General features: G+C 37.5%; 1 protein-coding gene across 3 annotated transcripts in view; it reads right to left on the bottom strand.

The window, feature by feature from the left end:
* TAB3 (TGF-beta activated kinase 1 (MAP3K7) binding protein 3) overlaps positions 1–23270 on the bottom strand; it is a 47795-nt gene that overhangs the window by 9105 nt on the left and 15420 nt on the right. For 2 of the 3 annotated variants that reach the window (XM_074905556.1, XM_074905567.1), the window contains exons 2-4: positions 10342–10530; positions 6496–7948; positions 3141–3301 (exon numbers count right to left, since the gene is read on the bottom strand). In XM_074905556.1, coding sequence (XP_074761657.1) covers positions 3141–3301; positions 6496–7948; positions 10342–10443 — 1716 coding nt within the window. In that variant the 5' untranslated portion in view covers positions 10444–10530. The remainder of the gene's footprint in view (positions 1–3140; positions 3302–6495; positions 7949–10341; positions 10531–23270) is intronic. The other variant, XM_074905576.1, reaches the window with a different exon arrangement.

Below are 23270 nucleotides of genomic sequence, written 5' to 3'. Positions count from 1 at the left end.
TATGTCTTTGTTAACAGCTTTATTTGAAATTGAGTACAGATAAGGCACTGAAAGAAACAGCCAAGATTCCACAGTCTGTCCCACTCCCCCTACCCAACGTATTCCCTCAAAAAACATTCTTCTATTTGAGGAGGAAAACAAACCAAACCAACAAAAATGAACAAGTTACTTAGTATTAAAATTAATTAGTAAGAAGACATAACTGAGCTCAAGTTTATAAAACCATACACCTTATAAACCCGTATAAAGTGGTGACTTGCTATACAAGTTTACATCAAGATGATCAGGAAAGAGCTGCAGCTCACATTAATTATCACATGATTTAACCAAATAAGGTCAGAATTTCATTTTTTTGCAAAACTCCAAGAAGCTTAAACATGTCAAACCTTCTAGCCCAGTACATTTAAATCATTCAGTGCTGCGAGACAGTAATTATTCTTAATAGAACAGTTATTTAAGTCCATATATTTCCATATTATTAAGAAACCCAAAGTTACTGAAATACAAAGCTTTCTCAATGCTAGCAGCAGTGATTATTAACACATATGTACGAATAACAGTCTTATCCTAGGATACATTCCAGTATCACAAAGTCACAAAATCACAGAATGTCTGAGGTTGGAAGGAACCTCTGGAGGTCATCTGGTCCAACTCCTCTGCCCAGATGGCAGACAGCTTTTGAGTATCTCCACAGATGAAGACTCCACAACCTCCCTGGGCAATCTGTGCCAGTGCTCAGTCAACCACACAACAAAAGAAGTGGTTCCTGATGTTCAGAAGGACCCTCCTGTATTTCAGTTTGTCACTGGCTAGGAGTCTGGCTCCATCCTCTCTGCACCCTCCCTTCAGGTATTTATATACATTGATAAGATCCTCCCTGAGCCTTCTCTTCTCCAGCCTGGACAGTCCCAGCTCTCCCAGCCTGCCCTCATAGGAGAGATGCTTAATCACCTTTGCAGCCCTTCAGTCATCTCTCCAATATGACCACGTCTCTCTCTTGTACTGGAGAGCCCACTCCTGGACACCATACTTCAAGTGTGGCCTCACTACTGCCAGATAAAGGACAAGGGTAACCTCTGTCCCCTTGCTGGCAACACTCGTAATGCAGCCCAGGATATCATTAGCCTTCTTTGCCACACTGCTGGCTCATTTTCAGCTTGGTCTCCACCAGGACCACCAGGGTCTTTTCTGCAAAACTGCTTTTGAGCTGGTTGGCCCCCAGCTTGTACTGGTGCATGGGGTTGTTCCTTCCTGAGTGCAGGACTTAGTACTTCCCCTTGCTGAATGGCATGAGGTTCCTGCCAGCCTATTTCTCCAGCTTGTTGAAGTCCCTCTGAATGGCAGCACAACTCTCTCAGTTTGTATCATCAGCAAACTTGCTGAGGGTACTCTGCCCCATCATCCAGATCATTAAGGAAGATATTTAAATGGGATCAGACCCAGTACTGACGCCTCTGTGGTACACCACTAGTTAATGGTCTCCAACCAGACTTTGTGCCATGGACTACCACAATCTTGGCCTGGTTGGTCAGCCAGTTTTCAATCAACCTCACTGTCTGCTCATCCAGCCCATACTTCATCAGCTTCTCTATGAAGATTTTAGAGGAGACAAAGTTGAAAGCCTTACCGAAGTCTAGGTAGACAATAATCACTCTCCCCACATTTACCAGGACACTCTCTTCATCCTAGAAGTTTATCAGATTGATCATGCTTGACTTCCCCTTGGTGAATTCATGCTGACTATGGCTGATCACTTTCTTGTCCTTCATGTGCCTAGAAATGGTTTCCAGGATTAGCTGTTCCATCACCTTCCCAAGGATCAAGGTGAGGCTGACCACTTGTAGTTCCCTGGGTCCTCCTTCTTGAAGACTGGAGTACCACTTCTCCTCCTCTAGTCTTCAGGCACTTTTCCCAAACACCATAATCAATCACAGATTATCTCAAGTGGCCTCGCAATGATATCTGCCAGCTCCCTCAGCACTCATGGGTGCATCCCATCCAGAACTATGAACTCATGTATGTCTGCTTTGCTTTAAGTATTCCCTGACTCGATCCTCTTCCACCTAGGGTACACTGTCCTTGCTTCATTTTTCCTGAGGTCTCTGTGACTCAGGATTCCTGAAGGCCTGTAAAGACTGAAGCAAAGGTGGCATTCAGTACCTCAGCCTTTTCCATGCCCTATGTAACCAGGTTCCCCATCTTGTTGAGCAACAGGCACACATTTTTGGTAGCCTTCCTTTTGTCACCTATGTACTAACAGAAGCCCTTCTTTTTGTCTTTGACATCTCATGCCAGATTCAACTCTGACTGAGCTTTGACTTTCCCAACCTCTCATCCTTGCACACTCGCACAGTGCCTCTGTATTCCTTCCAGGAACATACCTGCCACAATGCAGGTGAGACATAAAGCAGCCACACTAGTTAAGCACCTAACAGCCCCTACTATGCCTCCCAGCCTACAATCACATGCATTGTTTATGTCAACACAGTAAGTCTGAACTGATCTGGTTAACAACAGCACAAAGTGGAAGTTATTTTTCAGTCAGATGAATTCTCTTATCAGAGCCATACAGACGTTTGGGCTAAGAGCCACTTTGCAGGTGGAAGTCACACAGACAGGAAGAATCAACAAGGAAAAGAGGAGAGAGAGGTGCCAACTATTTGAGCCAACACTGCCACTGGAAAGTTACTTGGCACATCCTGCACATACCAAATGGGAAATAGATTGTCTATGACATGCAGCTACTCAAACAACAAAATACCTCAATACAACAAATCACCTTTTTAAAAAAATGTGAAACTTTGCTGCATGAACACCAAGCTGTATATGGCTCAGGCCCTTTAAACTAACACACACTTTTATAGGTTGTTAGGAAAGTAACTATCCATTCAGTCCTGTGATCCAAAAAAGCACACATATAGAAGTTTCAGAAATTCTGTTATGAACACTAAGAAATCTTGACACATATCTGTTTCTTAAATTATACGAACTGACTTATGACAAGCCAAGAACTTAAACAATAATCTCCAAAAGATAGATGACTTTATACCCAAGAATATTTTTTGTATAATACTTTAGTTCATCAAAATATAAAAAAAATAGATTTGTATCTTGAATTAAAATACTAACAAATTGCTTACTGTTGGAATTGCAGTTGTACAGCTAACTCTTCGAAGCCGCCTCTGCATTAGATCGTGCTCCATACCATTGACTTCGGACTTCAGGCGTTCGAGCTCTTCTTTTTCAAGTTTCAGTTCCTTTGCTAATCTCTCCATCCTTGCTCGCTGATGTAACAGCAAGGCTAATGTTTCACATGGAATAAATAGTTACTAACACACACAAACCTGGAAAACAGAATTCTTAACTTATGCGTAAGATTCATGAGTGATCTTTCTGGGAAAAAAATAAAGTGATCATAAATATGCAGCCAAATATCAGTGTGAAGATGCTTTCATGCCAAATGAACTACAATTTAGAACAAAGTTCTTCCAGAATAAAAACACATTTTAGACATTTGCGAAGTTGATATTACCATTTTGGTCAAAGCTTCTTTTTTTGCATTTGTTCTTTCTCGTCTCAAAAATACAAAGGCACCTGTGCAAGGAGACAGCTTCTCAGGATTAAACAGAGACCTAGTCATATTAATACTGTACTGACAAAAAATAAAATAAAAATACCAGAGGTAAGAAGGGAACACACACTCCCCATCTGCTGCTCAACAGCAGGTGACATACTAGCCTTGAGACATTAGCTAAATGTCAGCCTCAAATGTTTTTTTTTTTCACTTCAATATAGATTATGCTATAATAACTTTAAGTAGTCTTAGCTTTTCAGAGAGTACTGTAATTCTCAATACTCTAAGTTCCCCAGTGCTCAAAGGCAAAACTACAGAACTTCAATAAAACAGACTAGATAAGCCAGAAAATGAAAAGTAAGGAAAGCTCAGGCGCTTCAGTCTTTAATTCTACAATAGAGCTGATTTGCTGTCCTCTAACCTCTCTCTGCTGTTAATCATTCTTTCATATATTTGTCATGCTACTAAAATTTAGGACTCTCAGTTAAAAGCTGATGTTGGGCTCCCAGCCAAAGAAAGAGTTTTCACTAGCTAGAAAATAATATTTACTTTCTGCAAGAAGAGCGCTTCTCAGTATTTCATCATGATGCAAAACTGGCCAAGGCAACTCGTGTCATACTTAGCACTTTCTTATCTGGCTGGTTTTACCTGATTAATGTCTACTAGGACAGAGAAAAATAAGAGAAATTTGCTGTGGGTATTCAGACAAGCTCACTGCTAATAACACAATGTTCCAGCAAACTGTTCAAATGTATGAAGATATGTACAATCTACAAAATGCTGTTTGATACAAAGCACCAGCTAGCATCTGCCCTTTTCTTCACCCCTATCCAACACAGGTGAAGAAAAAACACAAGTATCTCAAGAATATTTACATAATAGCTAAAAAAAAAGTTTGAAAAATAAGCAACAACATGACACAGGTTACTGGTGGAGGACAAAAATAAAAAAACAACAGTCAGGAGCATAAAATTAATGATGTTCTCTATCAGGTGTCAGTATTCTGTGCAAAAAATATAGCACTATACTTTTGATTTTGTATGGATCCACCAATTCACAGCTGAAGAATAAACACTGAAAATCCTACCCAAGAATAACATCAGATATTTTTATAATACAGGCACCAGTATTACTGAACAAAACTGCTCTCTACTTTTTGAAGTAGGCAGGATAAGTCATCCAAGTAAGAGTTTAAGAGATCACAAAATTTTTAAAAAGAAGTACAAGTACTAGGCTTTATGATTTTCCACTTTTACTATCAAACCTTGCCGCTGTGAGTCCTCCAACTTAACATCTGATATGACTACATTACATAGCTTCACATTATATTCTAGTACAACTCATCAAACATGACTCACACTACAAAAAAACCAGTGGAAGTACAGACACCGGAATAGATTTTTGGTAATGCTCTTCACAATGGTTCATATTTAAAAGAAAATTAAAAAAACTTGTTCCCTATACTAAGCTGTTAAATATACACTTCTTTAGGACTCCTTTGTAGTAGTAAAAAAATGTAATGTTTATTCTTCTACAATTTATTTCGATCAACAGTTCAGAGTGCAGCAATATCCAAGTCCCAGCTGTGATAGGTTATTGCCACAAAAGCAGATGCCCCCAAACCAACATACTAACTAGTTTTATTTGGTTTTGTTTTCCAAATACACAAGTCTAGACAAAGATAAAGGCAAAACCAGATTTTTACTTTTCAGAATATGTTTTTCTCAGTTATGTGAAGCTACTTATAAGTTTTCTCACATAAATGACAATCTTTAATGAAGCTGTAATAGGAACGCTACCAAGCAAAGCCTATGGCCTAAGACTTACAGACCTACTAGTGTGACTTCTCTAAATAACATTTCCAACTGCATCTACCAGGTACAGAAGAAGTCTTTGCTGATGAGCTGGAATAACTCAAAAGACACAAGGCAAAATAAGAAATCAAGAGCTACAGGGCAGCATTATAACCGCTATCTCAGCTCTCTAAAATGAAAGGAAGGCTAGAAGGAGCAATGAAGGAAAAGACTCTCTTTTCCAAACACAAATCCAGAAACAAAGCACAATCTTTAAGTAATTGCTGCCAATTAACATTCTGTTATTACCCCAAATGATTGGTTTGAATGTTTGCAGACTGATGCATTTGCTCAATTTCAAATGTTTCAAATCTATAAAGCTGATTACTCTGAGAAGTTTTCAGCTGAAGGTTAGACATCACCATTTATTTGTTTTTACTACTTAATTCTTCATTTATACGTAGTATTAAGACTAACTATGTTCTATTCCTATGAAGCAGGACACGCATTCTAACATTTGTCTGCCAATCTCTTCCTCTTCTTTGAAAACTCTAAGTGGAAGAAGCATACTTTTGATAAATTTCTTCAAAATAATTATTCCAGTACCTTTCAAACAAAAATGATTTGTAATGACACCCGAAGTAATCTTAGCAGGAATCCTACTTCTCCTCTTTCACTTAATATTCTTCAATCTAAACCAAATAAATTGGGTTCAAATTCCCTGCACGTTAGTGTTTCAGGCTTTATAAAGCATCCGAGTATGGAAAAAATACAGAAAATAATAAAATCCACATGCAAATTTATGACACAGTTCTTCAACGCAGAATTTACAAACCCAACACACAGTATATGAACAAACCACTTACTCTTGTTAGCTGCAGTGTCTTCTTTTAAGAAATTCCCTAACATCAAAAGCATAGCAACTCCAAGAACCTCAGAAATATTTTATGCATTAGACAGAAATTTGGCAAAATTTTTTAGAAATCAGAACAAACTCTCTCATTAGATGATTTTTGGTGCAATTTCTATTATTCTCTGTACAGGTCCAAAAATTCTCACTTAGCAAGTAGAAAAATCAAGCTTAAAATGCATTTTAAAATAATACAATTTGCAGGGTGAAACATTTACCTTGCGTGTAAGCATAGTCATCTGATCCAGAACTAGAACTTCTCTGATACTTATGGCTTCCTTTTTCTCCTCCAGATCCTGGGATTACAGAAATAGGCTGAATAGGTTCTGGTGCTGCAGAACGCTCTTCTTGGTCCACTAAATTTAAAAGATTCTCAGTCGGTGCTCGACCTACTGTGATTTTAAAAATAGTTGGGTTTGGCTGAGATACCATTACCCGAGGAGACTGTGTTGGTGCACCTGTAGGTCCAGTTGGTTGAGTGTAGGTAATATATACTGGATTAACACTAAATGGAGGTTTGGGTTGACCCGACATACCTCTTGATGGAGAGCTTGAAGGAGGAGTAGTGGCTGTATACAGCGGGTGCTGGTTTCGCTGAGATGGTTGATTACTTATTGGTGAAGGACTTCTGTTCATTGCAGTCCCAGGTCTCTGTGGTGGCTCAACTGTAATTTCTATTTTATTCATGGAACCTTTGGATAAACTAGGTCCAGCAAAAGGAGGAAGATATGATACAGAGTGACCGCCTTGTTTTTGAAAAGTCTGGGATGCTTGCTGATATGGATGGGGTGGGACAGTTGAAGGACTAGGAGGCATGAAAACGTGTGAACTCTGATGGCCCAACTGAGGAGGTTGAACTTGGTGTTGAGGAGAGCCAAAGGGAGAGGGACACTGGGATGCCGGTGGTGATCGAAAAGCTGACTGAGGAATCTGGGGTTGTTTAGGAGAATACTGAGAAGGTTGGTAGTTCTGTTGATGGGGATACACAGGTAGAGGACGGGGAGTATAATGTGGAACTGGGCCCTGTGGCGATGAATGCCACTGTGTATTCTGAGGAGTCTGTCGTCCTGAAGAACTCTGAGATGTCTGTCGTATATAAATAGAGCCAGGAGTCCCATAAAGATTGCTTGGAATCTGTGGAAGAATTTGTAGAGCTCTGGGTACGCTCTGTCCAGAGGGGAGGTTTTGTGATACTGTAACAGTAATGGGATTTGTACTGTACCGAGGTATGTGCATATACGTGGGAGGAGGGCCTTGCATAGCAGACGTGTTCATTCCTGGTTGTATGGAAGATGGCTGTGGAGGTGGCTGTGGAGGAGGAGTAGCTGCATTTCTATTCTGGTCATTCATGAAAAATGGATTGTAACTAGGAGAAGCTGCCACAACAGCGGGAGCAGAATGTGGTTCTTGAACTAAGCATATCAGCTGTTTACCTGCTGTGCGTTGTGGATCAATATGTCCATCGCTTGAACTGTGTACCAGTGTACGACCACCATTAAGTTGAGCTCCATCCCCTGCATGATAGCTGGTATGAGGATGAATACCCAGATTAATGTGCAAAAGGCTATTTCTATTCATTCTGCTGTCATCGGGGCTATGGTACTCCATATATAAGTATTTGTTGCTCTCCTGGGCGAGGGCTCGACAACAGGCATCTAGGTTGTTGTTGTTCTAGGAGTAAGAATGAACACCTATTATTGTCAAATAGCAAAAGAAAAAAAGCCACTGCTCAGCAATCAACAAGCATTAAGCTGAAGATGCAATTAAACCTAGCTCGAACACAACTAGAGACACAGATTTTGAAATAAAGGTACTACCTACTAAGCCATAGGATAAGCAAGTAGTCCATAGCTCACATTGCATCCAGCAAAATCCTACAGTAACACTAGGTACAGTACAACATATTAAAAAAAAAAAATCAAGTCCGGTTTTGGGGAAAGCAATGGTTAGACCTCTTGGCATCTTCTGCAAGGAACGGGTATGTACAATTATCTACTTCTGATAACAGCAATCAGATCAAACTAGATCAAAATTGCAAACTCTGGGAAGTCAAAACAAAAATGCAGATAACATTTTAATGTGTATCCGAGTATTTACTGTTTTCACCTTTATTTTACTGTTTACCTGGGTATTTCTCCTTACCTGAAAGTTTAAAAGCCCAACCAGCTTCTCTTAGTAGAACAGAATTTAGTGCCTTAAAAATGAAGTCAGGATAAGTATCGCTTGAAAAATTACTGGCAATTCCATAAAGTACCTTACAATTCTGACATAATTTCAGCTGCCTTTAAGAATTTCAGGGTCAAAGCTAAAAAAGGTTTATGCATATATCAGTGAGAAACCCAATTAACCCCTGTAAACATTTGATTTTTTTCTGTGGTACCAGCAGCTGAAACTATACAGACAATACATTATGAAGCAAATCAAAAGTATAATGGGGAATTCCCTTTTCCTTCTTCCCCTCTTCACTCATTTCAGCTTAATCTAGTCTTGCTGAAAGTGTGACATGAATGATAGCTTTTCCAAAAGAGTAAAATCACTAGAAAGCATGCCAGATTGTGGATTTTTTTTTTCCTCCCCAGTTTCTCATACAACAGCCTGTACCAGCTGTGGTTCAGTTTTTCATTTCAACAGTAGTTAAAGAAAAAAATTTCACTTTAAGTTCAATTACATCTGGCCCTCAGCACCCTAAATTTGTTACATGTGATCCAAGACTGACCCCTTCTGCGACATACAGCATCTACTACCAGAAAAGTATGTACATATTTATATATACACACACACACCCCTGCCTTCCTTAGTGTGCTAAGATTATCATTCTAAGAAATATACCTTAATAATGGTTTCACTTTTATTTTAAACACTATCACTATATAAAGTTTGTATATGTATTAATACTCATGGCCTTCAATAGAATTTTCAAAAGCCTATTCAGTGGTTGAAAAGTCACAGTTACACTTCTTTTCTAAAGGACTGATACCTAGTCAGTTTTAATACTAAAGTGAAAATTACCTTCCCAAAATTACATATGATTTCATTATCAAACACACATACTAAGCATCTTCTCACATGAAGACTTACTACTGAACATGACAAGAGTCCAACACTTAATTATGCATGGCTCTCACTCCACAGATACTTTGCTCCAACTACTTCCCCTTCATGCCAAGCTCCCCTCCTGGACCCCAAAAGTCAACAGGAATATCCAGATGTATCACAGAAAAACTTTAAACCAGAACATGTGGGAATCAGACTCTGTAATAATAACCAGCATCACAGCACCAAGACAGCAGTCTCAAAGAAGTTAACCGCTACTACCATCAGCCACTTGCCAGCTAAATAGGACTTCACAAAGAGAATCCTCAGGTCACTTCATCAGGGTGGAGGTAGAGAGAACATAGATAGGACAAGCCCTAACTTGATTTTCTCAGGGTATAGGATGTATTTGTCATTTCACATGACCCTAAATTTTTGCTAGGTCCAAAGTCACACTGGTTTAAATCTAGATCATGTACTGCAAAACGTTAATGGAAATGTGTGGTCACTTACTATCACTTCCAATTTGTGATTTTAGATGAAGGTGGAAGAAGTGGAAAAGAAAAAAACAACTGCCACCTGACTTGGAAACAGAGAGTAAAAATAAACCTCTGGACAGCTGTGGCAAATAAAGATGCCATGAAGACAGAAAACCTTTAGATTCCTAGCTAAGGCCAGTTCCTTATCTTGGAAGTCATTGTTTGCTAAAATCTCCTCCAGTATATGTATGTTATTTATGCAGTCATCATCAATAATCATCCCATTACCCACTCTCCTTATTCCCTGTATGCATACAGTCACAGATCACACAGACAAGAAAGACTAGTCAGTGGAAAAAACCCACAAACATAAGTGAAGAATGATAAAATCTTTGTACATAAAAGACAGGACAAAAATGCAAGTAGTGGCATCTTCCACCCTTTCAAAACAAAACCAGAAGCATGAAAATCTACGCTCCCTGTATGCTACTAAAAAGAATTTTTACAGTACAAAAATACACAGACTCTTAAAAATAAAACTCTCTACCATACCTGAAGCATGCACTGAGACACCACCCCTTCAGGTATCTCAGGGAAACGTTGTCGGAGATCATGGAGTACCTGCACATCGAGTTGTTGACTGCCCTGCGCCATGCCAGACTGATGATGTTCCAGATTACCAGAAAATGGAAGTCAACAGGCCTTCCAATGATTGTGGTCTTCTGAGGCTTCTGGCATTTTCTATAAGAAAGAAAACACAATCAATTATCTTTTAAGCCATCACATCTTTTCCTTCTTCCCCAGCTGCACAGGTAAAAGAATTACTGTAGTCAATTTCCAGATCTCAACATCAAGAGAAACAGTAGCTTAAATGCAAGAGTGTGAATCATCATGTCTCAAATTCTAATATTAAAACACTTAACATACCACAGATATGTCTACATGACATTTCACTGGAATGTGCTTAGTTCAGGTCTTTACACAGTCCCACTGTGGTACCATGTAAACCTAAACTAATCTGACCTTCATAAAATGGAACTGTTACATATCTACTCCCAGCGGCATTCTGAATGGTTTGTAGCAAAGTCTGAAGTTACTGCAAAGCATGCACGTCTTCATTATTTACAACACACTAGAAATAACAGGATGGAAAACTAAGTAGCACAATTATCCAAAAATACTCATCTAGTAATAGGGCTTAAACTCTTTCCTCTTTACATCACTACAAATCCAAGAAGTTGGAAGTTATTTTTGTGAAACACAAAACAGCACTGAAAAACCCCTTCTTAGGATTATGATAAGCATCTGTAAGATTTTTGTAAAGCACCTATTATATTCATACTAACATGATTAGTGACAGAAAACCCTCTTTCCATTTCAGGATTCTTGTGTTCAACAGTGAAAAGATTCTATATATCTGAACTTCAATACCCAAGGACTACTAGAAGGCAAATACAGTCTGAGTCAACAATGCTTTTCTCGCTTGTGGCTTATGATCACAGCAGCAGTAATCGAAAGGTGGCTGAAGTCTAAGTAAAGATTCACAAAGACTTTGCGTGAAGGTGATGCATGATGTAGCTCCCGTAACACATCTATTACTGATAAGCTTCAAAAGCCTTTCCAACATTAACACTCAACTGAACTCTTAACTGCAGAGAATGTAGTGCCATGTTCAAAAACAGAAACGAAAGAGATACTAACTGAATTGGTGTTCAAGTAATGTATTAGCTACTCAAACTCCCAAGTTTAGATCATGCTTATCTCAACCTCAGTGCAATTGTGCGTGGCACATAATATATATATTCTAGTAAGATTTTCACTTGTTAGCTCAACTTCTAATAGCACTCTAGAGCAGTACAACAGATCAGCATATATGTATACCTCTATGCACTACCAAACTCCAACAGTTTCCTGTATCTTTCTTAAGTAAGTCTTAGCTTTCACAAGCAAGGAAATAGAACATGTATCTTTAAAGACATATAAAGTGTCAAGTTCAGGGTAAAAAAGCTTTGGTGGTTTGGAAGGGGTTTTTTTGTATTATTTTGAATATTTAATAACCACACCTTCCTTTTTTCACCTCTTTCTAAATAGTAGTTCCTTTCTCTGAAAAGAGGCAAAACAACAACCACCACAAAACCAGAAGTCAGCTCCACTATCTGGCTATTTTGTATGTGGACAGTTTTTAACTGACATTACCATTCATTAAATAACACATATGCTTACACGAAGGGATTGCTGTCACATCTGATATATTGTAGTATCCAATACTGCATCTGTCACATCACACTCTTTCTGAAGATGTGAAAAATTTAGAGAACAGTAAGATAGGTGACTTAACCTGCTGTGATTTAAGAGATACTACAATAAACTTACATTGTATAATCACAGTGCGGTTCTGTTCACTGTAGTAATGCTGCAGACCCCTTTTATTTTAGAAGAGTTTCCACTGACTACAAGAGCCAGCTGAAACTTCCTATCTACACTCACAGTAGGGATCTTTTGTAAAAGTTATTTTTTGTGAATGACAAACTGTCCTGGTTCAGCTAGGATAGGGTTAAGTTTCCCCAGCAGTGGGGAGGGAGCTCTAGCCGGGTTATTCAATACCATACTGATGTCAGGTCCGGGCGCCCAAGTGCGGGAAGAGCAGGGACGGCTTTTGTTCGTCCTCGCTCCCCTTCGCTGCTGTATCCTTGTGGTATATCTCTGTATATCTCTTGTCCTGTTAATTGTTTTTACTGTTTATTGTTATTATTATTGTTGTCATTTGGTTTATTATTTGTTACACTGTTGTATTAAATCTTTCCTTATCTCAACCCCAGAGTTTGTATCTCACTCCCTGCCCCGTCCAGTCCGAGGGTGGTGGAGGGACAATGGCAATGTGGTCTCAGGTCCCAGCAGGGCCTAAACCAACACACAAACAAACATCATACTCTGAAAGGCAGATTATCCACAAGAATTCTCAAAGAAAACCTGACAGCAATCAAGCTCTACGCAGTTCTACACAGCTCTCCTTTTCCCAGGAGGCAGGGGATGAAGTGCAGTAATGGAAGAACATCCTACCAGAATAAGTTGCCATTAAAACCCCTGTGGAATAACAACGACAGTATCTGAAAATCTGAAATAGAAGATAAGAATTTTAAGAATTTCATTTGCATGAGTAGAAGGCTTTGCATCACTTCTCTCTTCAAATGCAAATTCAAATATAACACAGGTGAGCAGACTGGAGAGCCATCATCAATACATACAATGTTTTTCTACAATTTCTAAATTAATTTATGTTTTTCTAACACTTCGTGAATATGTCTGGTGAGTACAGGTGTAACACTCAATAATTGGCAGTTATTGGCCAACTATAAATTTTACAACAGAGTCCTCTTATAAATACAAAAAATGGATAACAGAAATTTCCATTCTCATTTTGAAAAGTTGAAGCTTCTAGCCTTTACAGTTACACAGATAGCCTTGGGAAGTCTACAAAATACCTGAAATAATCGTCTTGAAAAGCATGAACACACAATGATTTAGAATTCCTTGGATTCCATGGCTACACTACTGTGGAAATTTATTATCTTTTAGCTAGTATCACAAAATTCACTACTGGTGTATCTAGAAGCCCAGCATTTTGCGCTGCCTCCAGCTGTGTGAACGTTTTCCACTCTAAGCAGGTACAAACTGGCTGGAATACAATACTTGCTTCCCATATAGTTCCACAACAACAGGCAGGTGGAACAGCAAGCTGTTCAGAGAGCCAAGAGCTTACAGCACAGACTACACAGCTACAATGCTTAGACAACAAGAACTCCTGCTGAGCCACAAGAGACTAGGAAACCAATCCCTTAAAGCTGCTTTCTTTCACAGCATGTACAGGCTAAGGGACATGCCAAGGTGCACGACAGTACCAGCCCTATAATTACTGAAAGTTCACAGAGCAGAACACACCAAAACCAACCCAGAGTCACAATGGAAGCAAACTGCTTCATCTGTAACTTTTAAAAGTGAGTTGAGGATACCCAGACAAGTATTTCATGAGGATGGATAAATTAACATACACAGCAGTTCTAATGGCAAAAACAAAGGATATTGTTGCAGAATTGGTCCCGCTGTGTTAACACATAGACTTGATCTCGGTAGCTACTAGTCAATCCTGGGGATTATGCAAAGCATGACTCAAATCCAAACAAGCACAGTAATCATTTTTTCACACCTTTTACATGCCCAAATTATATGTACAAGAAAACAGAATCTTAATTTTCCTTCCTTAAGCCGAATTTGTACCTTGCAAGTTAAGGAAAACAGTTAAGAGTTCCATCAATCAACTGATGTCTCTTTTCTGAAAGAATAAAAATGTAGAATTACTATAGTTTTGATACTTCCCACAGTTGTGTTCAAATACATACAAAAGGTAATCTAATTCACTAGTGTTATATTTGAAGCACTAAATCACCTAAAATGAAGATGCATGAATCACCAGTAATGAGATCCAACTGAAAATAAATTAGGTCAATATATACTATCTGGAAGTTTATAAGTTATGTACTGGTGTGCACTTATGCAATTACAATGTATGCAGTAGCTAAAATAATTCCTGAGTGAATTTCTAGAAAACAGGTTACCTGGAAGACAGTTTGTCAGGCCTCATCAATTTAAGGTTAATTGTTGAGAGCATTATAATAACAATTGGGTCTTGAAGGATAAAAGGGAAAAACCAAGACAAAACACAATAATAAACAAATCAGTTTATAAAAGCAACACCTCAAGGGCATCCTGCTTCTGTACGTTTTACATAAACTCTTTTATTTTAAAAGATTATTTAAATCTTTAGATCACAAGGATGAGAAAACAAAGATGGATTTAAGTACAGTCAGGTAAGGAACCTCAAATTTTCCTCCAGATACTACACAAATGCAATTCATAAATCTCATTGTCCTGACTTCTAATCAAAAGCATACTGATGCCTAGAGATAAAAAGTGGATTTACTGAATCACATTCATGTGAATTCAACCCAATATTTACAAATTAATCTATTTTTCCTTCTTGCTCATCTCTGATCAGAGTGCTGAAAACAAATTTTGGCCTTCAGATTCATAAATGCAGCAGAATTTTTTTTACTTAAGCACTCATAGGGCAATTCCTTTAAACACTTGCACTGGACTGACAGGCTTTTAGCCAAGAGGTAGAAAATGATTCAGGGAAAACTTGCAAAGCTGGATGCTCTATTCTGTCTAAACATTGCAGGAACTGGAGTATGAAGATGCTATGAAATTTAGGGGGACAAACCAGCAAAAAAGTATCAACTTCTTACTTACGGTATCTTTAGATCAAAATGAACAAAACTAGTATTAACACAAATCAGTAAACTGAAATAAAAATGAGCATACATAACATCTCCACAAAGCAAAAGTGACTTCGACTTTAGAGACAAACACATCTGCAGTAAATATGAAGGAGCAAATCCAATAAAAGTTATACAATGCAAGCTCATGACAGTAATTCTTAAGTGTTAATCTGTTTAAACATCCTTTGCCAATGCCAACAACTCATTTCTGTTTATATTTGCCTCCTGACAATTAGGAACAATACTTCTGAGTAACACCAATACCAGTGCTACTCAGAACTTTATTCCTGTTTTGAGCCAAACAGAAGTGCAGTAGCAGTCTGAACACTCTCCCTGAACAGGAATTTTCCTTATTTCTCTGTGAATAGAGGGAGAACTGTGAAGAGTGAGGACAGGAACTGAGGAAGCAGAAAAAAGACAGGAAATTTTAAAATTCAGTTTAATTACTCCAGATCAGTACACAATTTTACTTTCACCAAAAATGGCAGGGTAAAAAAAATGAGATCACATCCAAATGAAAAGTATGTTCTTTAAATGGAAGAAGAATAATAAAAGCTTAATACTCACTTGTAATGACTTTACTAAAATATGCCATTTTGTTTTTAAAGCTATGCTAGACTAACTGGCTGTACAGCATGAGTTCTGAATCTGAATGACGTTCTAAATATTTTGTTCTAAATTTATTTATTAAATGGAAAAAAATTGTGAGTGCATCTTATGATTCATATTAGTTCTTGAGGTAATTTCAATCCATAAGATTTTTTTCTCAGTTTGGTCATGTTAGCTACACTTCTTGAAATTACTTTTTCAGTTTTGTTACTGCATTTTTCCTACTTATTTTCCTACTATTTATTTTGATGAAGTTCTTCTCAAGAATAAATTATTCCATCTTTTGGAAAAAAACCCAAACTTGCTCTAGTCTGAAAAGCCTTTTAGAAGAACACAGGCCATTCTCAAAGCACAAAAAGCATTACTAAAGTTGCTCTACAAAGTTGTATTATTGAAGTATACAGTAAACAGGGTAAAAAGAGTGCTTACGAAGTAAAAAAAGTTTTATATAGATTACAACTTTTTTTTTTACATATAATTGAAAAAAATTAGTTGCTTATTAATGACATACCTCATGACATTCATGTTTCATGACTATTTACTTCTAGATTCCTAAATTCAAGATGTTTTACAGAAGTTAATCTACCAAAGTGTCACCCACATACTGAATGACAGTGTTCTCCTTTACCAAGCACAGCGCATAAACAGATTCTCCAAATAAATCATTATTTTCCCAACTGTGAAAATTATTTTGTTGTACTACTATAACACAAAGATTTAAGCTGCATTTAAAAGATTAGGCTACTTACTATAAGTATCTTTATTACAACTTACTGCCCAAGAAAGATGGTAAAACATTCCACCTCTCACAAAAGTTAAATATCACCTATTCCACCTGCAGCACTAATTCAGCAACTAGTCTAAAGCATTTATTATTATTTGTGAATAAAAAAAAATCTTGGGCAAGTTAAGTCCCTAGAAACTGTCTTACTAGCAAAGGATTTAAAAGTTTTTATTTACATATACATGTATATAAATGGAAAATTATTAAATCAATTACTTATTTGTTACAGTTTCTTGAAAGAAGTTATCCAATAAGCAAGGACTGCTTAGGGAGTAGATGTCAATTTAGCTTCTAGAATAGATGTGGACAAACTTCAACTGCCTCCAGAGTCATCTAGAGATTTGGCTACAGTCCTCCAAGATGCCAAGATTTACTGCATATGAGGCAGCAAGAAAAAGTAGTGATATCAGCTGTAGTGAGTTACAACTCATATGTATACCACTGAACAGCTTTCTCTGCCTTTCTTCCCACTCCAGTCAACTCAGCTGAACTAACTTAACCTGCTAAAACAATTTTTAAAAAGTCATTTTTTACTATTTTATTAAGCTCACCCTGTGCAATGCATGGCCCTCTGAATATCACACCACGTGGAAAGGAAAAAAAAAAAAGGGTAAAAAGGGGAAAGGGATACAGGACCAAGAACAACACTTCCATCTTTTCAGCACAGGTAAGCCAAGAGATCAGCCAAGTGTCCATAACAAAAAACACACCTTCACCTGAAGCAGACTTCCGACAAAAGAACCAAAGCTGTTCTTGTATGAACTGCACTAAATCAGGATGGGGGTTTTGCCAAGTGCTGTCAGTATTCAAATTAGAGAACATGGTTACGGCACTGCCGGAAAGCTGCCTGTCAGCTGAGCTCAGAAGGTACACCACCAGCAAGAACTGAAACTGTACTTTAAACTCCACGTCACTTCCCATGCAATACCATTCTCTACAAAAATTCTTTCTGAAAACTATGACGGACCAACTAATTATAAGCACCCAGCTCTTTATCACTGATATGATTATACCTCCTACTTCTCCGTTGACACATCGGTTACATGCTTCCAAAGGCTAGAATAACACTGCACGCCAATAGTAAAACATGAGAAGACAAGAAGGGAATTAGCTCAGCCGACAGATTTAGAAAGCACCTTATTAGATAGTCAAGGTATTAATATATTTTGGCTTTTACCTAACACTATGGTTTTAACAAATAAATAGGATTTTTGCCGAATCCTACATTAATACATGACCACATTCCAATTTCACTCCCATGTTTCAACATTCAAGAAGACATTACGGTGTATAATTACTGTGGTGCTTCCTAAAATGACTGCAAACACACAGCAGAAAAGCTATTAAATAGAAACATTTTTGTAAATAAACTTGTATAAACCCACAAAATTTGAAGATGATGATTCAAACCGAGTTGCTTCGCACAAAGGATTAACTAAGCAAAATCATGGTTTTTAACATCCCATCCCACACATACCTACTATTTAATAGGCATCTGCACCCAATTATAGCCTTGTAAACATGCCTGGCATGCGACCTGGCTGCAGCTGCAATCATGTAATCTCACCTCTAATCCTTGAGCAGCCTCTGGAACCACTGTTGGCTTAAATTTAAAGCTGCCCACAGTAGAATATTAAATTAACTGTAAATGGTTTAAAATCATCACACTATACTGATACTGGGAATAATAAAGACAAAAATTTTGTACACTAAGTTTCCATTTGTTTAACAATTCAAATAAAAAACCCAACAACAATTCAGCCCACAAATGTCAGAACACTCATATCAATCCAGCTAAAACTCTGGATTGCTCTTGAAACAATGGCAGGCAAATATTTTCCTGGTAATCTTTATGGTTTTAATGGTAATCTTGATAAAGATCTGCTAGCTGGAAGAACTAAAATCTCATAAAATACAAGAAACTGAACTGTTATAACAGTGTCAAGAAAGCAATTTTTCCTCACAGCCATATTCAGTCACACACTCACTCTATTTAAATATGATGTATGACAAAAACCAAGGATTACACTCCCTGCAATTGTCCATCTTAAACTATTTTTAGGATTACATATAGCTAAGAGCAACTCTCCCACCTCATAAATCACAATGACCATTTGTTACAGAAGCTTTTTTATTTACAGGGTGATAGATCCCACAGCTTTGGCACTGTATTGCTTCACAGAGTAGGAAAGACATACAGTAGAATCTGAAGACTTTTTGTCAGACATATTTTAAGTTCAACAAAGCAAAAGAAAAGCAGTCAATATTTAAAGCTGAGTTCAGCATGTTGCTTGTCACTGCTTTGAATGACTGGCTAACGTCACTAAAAACATAAATTCATGGTTTGGCAAGCTGTCTTATGGTAAACATTCATTCACTTGTATAAAAGATATCAACAGATTCATAAAGCTCCTGGATGGTAGGAAGGCAATATGAAGCACAAGAACGAGGTATACAGCAAAATAATATTAAAAATAAAGCTGACAAGCTATCACTGGTAACCAATTCGTGTCTTATATTAAAGTTATACAAGCTTATCTGACAATTCTTGGTTTGATATCCCTGTCCATTTAGCTATACAATAGTTACACAAATGTGTCATTTGATGGCCTAAACCAGCTCAGAGTACTGAAAAGGAATGTAATTCATTAAAGCTGGCATGATGAGAATACCATTATCTCACATTGATGAAATGGGAATGTAAAGCAATGAAGACATTCTTTTTTTTTTTTTTTTATTAGCTTAAACTTAAGCAATGATCAGTTTTATCCATGTTCGAAACTATTTCCACAGATTTTATAATTGAGGAATATTGTGATATAATGTGGTACATCTTCATCACACAAAAGCAATATGCAATTCTGAGGTAAGAGAAACCTGGATGGAGGAAATCCATTTTTGGCACAACAGTGGCACTGCCTAGAACCAGGACTCAAGCATAATAAGGTTTTACCTGTGGGAAAGCATGTTAGTGATACAGGCTGTTACTAAAATTCAAAACATCATAACCAACATTATTCCTCCTTAGGCATGTATTCTGTTGCTTTGTGTGCATTAGCACTTGCTTTACTTTTCTTCCTTTCATTACAGTCTGTCACCCTTGTGAGCCATCAACATCTAAGTGTACTAGTGTTACCTATTTACTGTTTTTCTTCTTCCATCTATGATAGAAGACATAAAATAAATGTCATGGGAACAATATAAACAGTTTGTTTACACAGATTAAAAAAACCCTCAGGCACTGAGACACCAAGTTGCCAGGCAGAAAAGAAGTATTGCTCTACAAAGATTCTAACATTTTCAAAACAAGTCACACATTATTCTATGGCCTTGGTCATGTTTAAGTTTCTGTCCTTTAAGGTAGGACTAGCACTTGACAATAAGACCTTATTTATTCCACTGCTTTTGAAGCTAAAGAAAAGGAGTGGAAGCCATCTCTACCCTACATACAAGTCACATCTCCATAAAGTAGAATTTTCTTTTAATAGCTACATAGCACATTACACCAGGAGATATTAAAAACTGAATGATAATGAGAAGACTACTTAACTGGTACAATGATTCTCATTTTAGCAAGTAACTAAGAGGTTCTTGGCCAGTAATTCCTCTATCAAGTAGACCACAGAACCATAGAAACGTTTGGGTTGGAAGCGACCTTAAAGATCATCTAGTTCCAATCCCCCTGCCAAGGGCAAAGACACCTTCCATAGATCAGATTGCTTAAAGCCCCAATCCAACCTGGCCTTGAACACTTCTAATGATGGGGCATCCACTTCTCTAAGCAGCCTTGTTTCAGTGTCTCACCACTCTCACCCTAAGAATTTTCTTCCTTATTTCCAATCTTTCAGTTTAAAACCACTGCCCCTCATCCTGTCAATACAGGCCTTGGTAAAAAGTCTCCCTCCATCTTTCTTACAAGCCTCTTTTATATATTGAAAGGTCACATCAGATACTAGTAAATACTTCATTAGGAATTTATTATTGTTTTTCTCACTTCCAAGGAGCAACTAGAAGCAGCTCTTGCTATGTAACAGTTACAAGAGAAGTAAGTTTTTAAGGCAGTGAGATAGTTCAGGAATGATGTTACTATGCAACAAGTACTAACTTCCAGAAGAGTTCTGCAGAATAATATGTCCAACTAAAAGTTGTAAACACAAGTGAGTTTGTATGCTTCACAGATAATCCTATGACTATCACAAGTGTCATGTTAGTACCACAAGCTGTGAGGACGATGAACTGACTTTTACCAGAACATATGATCTATGATTATTGACTGAATGTTTGTGAAATACAGGCTGTGTCTGGAAAAAAACCTGCAGTGAACCAGCACACTGTCAGATTTCCTAAGTCATAAACTCTTAAGTGTTGGCCCTGCTAAAACCAATTTTATAATGATGCAAAATTTTTTTGGCCATTATATCCTATTTTGGGAATCAAAACAAGCCAGAGGATACAAGAAAACATGAAACTGAGTATATGCTATAAAGCATGGGAAAAGGTCTACTGCAAATCCACAGATCATAAACTTCAGCTTTTTTAAAAAAAAAAAAAAAAAAAGTACAGTCTGCTACTCATATTTCCAGGTTTAACAATTAGTAGATGCTTAGGTTTATACTAGAGGGAAACTGAGCTAACAAACTCTGAAATACTGGCCTATTGTTTAATACACAAATTGTTCCAGAAAGTGAGCTTCCTCCCAGCAGTGTGAGATTAGCATTTCTTGAAGAAGAAATGTCTCTTGAGTATTGCTCTAGATGGAGAGTTACCTGCAGGTCACCAGCTTGAATCACAACCAGCTCAACAGGAATTTAATGCTATTCCAGCCTAAGAGATGTTTGATAGCTCCTACACAAGGGAAGTGATTCTCAGCATCAGTTCCTGCTCCTACACCACAAATTCACTGCTGTGCTTTCAATTTGCTTGTAAGACATTCAGAACATTTTGTTGCAAAATATATTTACACTGGTCAAAATACAACAGGTCCTTCCACAACAGATTTCCACAAAATGAAACACTGTACATACTTTTGCAGTTCAAAGCAATAAGTATTCACTAAAGCCAGAAGTTTCAAGAAGTCTGAAGACAACAGTCATGATTTAAAAAGAAATATGAACCAAACTATCATTTGGTTTACCCACATAGAACTTGTGACTATAGTTAACTCTGAAATTTCACAAAGCAACTGTTACACATTCAAATGGCTATTCACATCATTAGCCTAAAAGTCTCCCTCACTTTTCTTCACCTTCTCACCTTGATTTGGGCTTCTCCCTATTAAAAACGTTTGCTTTAAATAAATTAATTGCTATCAATACATCTGAAAGAGATTATTGTCCACTTGCAGAGTAAAAGCAACATAATCACATTAGCCATCTGAATGTGATATTTCTATAAAAGGCACACTACTGTACTTTATGTATTCAAAGCTATAACATTTGAATTTTTAACCAGTTATTTGATTTACTTGGGTGGCTCAGCAAGCAATTTCACAGCAAAGCTGGTTGTCCTCTCAGTCAGTTGAAGCTGTGCAAGAACTACAAAATGTAAATTCACTCCTTTTAGACAACCATGCTATGAATTAGCAATAGGATGAGTGATTTATGACAATATAAACTTTAAAAATTAAATTTTATTGTTTATGCTACCAACGAAACTTAACTATTTGAATTAAGCCATTCTTAAGGGAGAAAGAGGAGAAAAAAGTTCTGAATCAACTGTTCAAACATCAGGTTTCCTGCTTCTGAAATCTCTCTGGCAGACTTTTGTGATGGCTAACAGTAATAGTGTTGTTTACAACAGTTAAAAATAACCAGACTAGCACAATGTAAAGTCTCTGATGAGTTTTTATATGACAAACCTTGAACACACTCTGTATTGAATACACTGATTGCATCAAAGATTTCTACTTTGTTGATAACTGCATATATGGAAGAGCATTACAGGATAGGATGCAAACAAATTCTGCAACATGCCCCATCTTAAACTTTCATATTTTTCTGCATTAATGAGAAAATGAATGCAAAGCATAAGTATAAAGAAGTATTCATTTTCCTGTAGAGACAAAAGAGATACCTACTAGCATTAGTTTCAATTTAAATGACCTGTGTAAGTTTATTAGCAGCCCATATAACTGACAACAATGCAAAAAGCAACATCTACTGCAAAGACTGCCTGCATACTATAGTCACTACAACTCTTATACCCAAGATGACCAGTTGAGAAAGGAAAGAAAACGGTACTGGGAAGCATGAACACATACGCAACACTTTTTCTGGCCTGACCACTACTAGCCTCTCTACACTTTGGCTACCTCAGACTAGAAGAAAAAACTTGAATTAGAAAGAAGTGGAGTTGAGCGAGGGGATGAGACCTCATTTCAGGATCTCCAGCAAACACATACTGATGGAGGATATGACTCTCTACACAGAGGAAACAGAGGAGGGAAGTGGACAGGCACATATACACAGGAACAAAAAATAAGACAGAACTAAGGAGAGAGCAGATACAGAAAAAACAAGGGACAGGAGTCAATACAGAGCAATGCAAAAGATTATTGATAGTACAGAGAAATATGAACCACATACTCCCTACACACCAGAAAACATAAACTTTCACTTTCGAAGTTCTGAATTAAGCTTTGGTGGCCTGACTGCATACATTTCTTCGACATGACTAATTGCTATAAAATATGGTGGACAGGCATGCCTGTAATTTCTGTCATTCCAGAAGAATTTTTTAAGATAAGGAACTGT

This window comes from Athene noctua, chromosome 1 (assembly GCF_965140245.1).
Source record: "Athene noctua chromosome 1, bAthNoc1.hap1.1, whole genome shotgun sequence".
NCBI classification, from domain to species: Eukaryota; Metazoa; Chordata; class Aves; order Strigiformes; family Strigidae; genus Athene; species Athene noctua.
The sequence above is the reverse complement of the archived record's forward strand: the minus strand, read 5'-3'. Positions and strand labels throughout refer to the sequence as shown.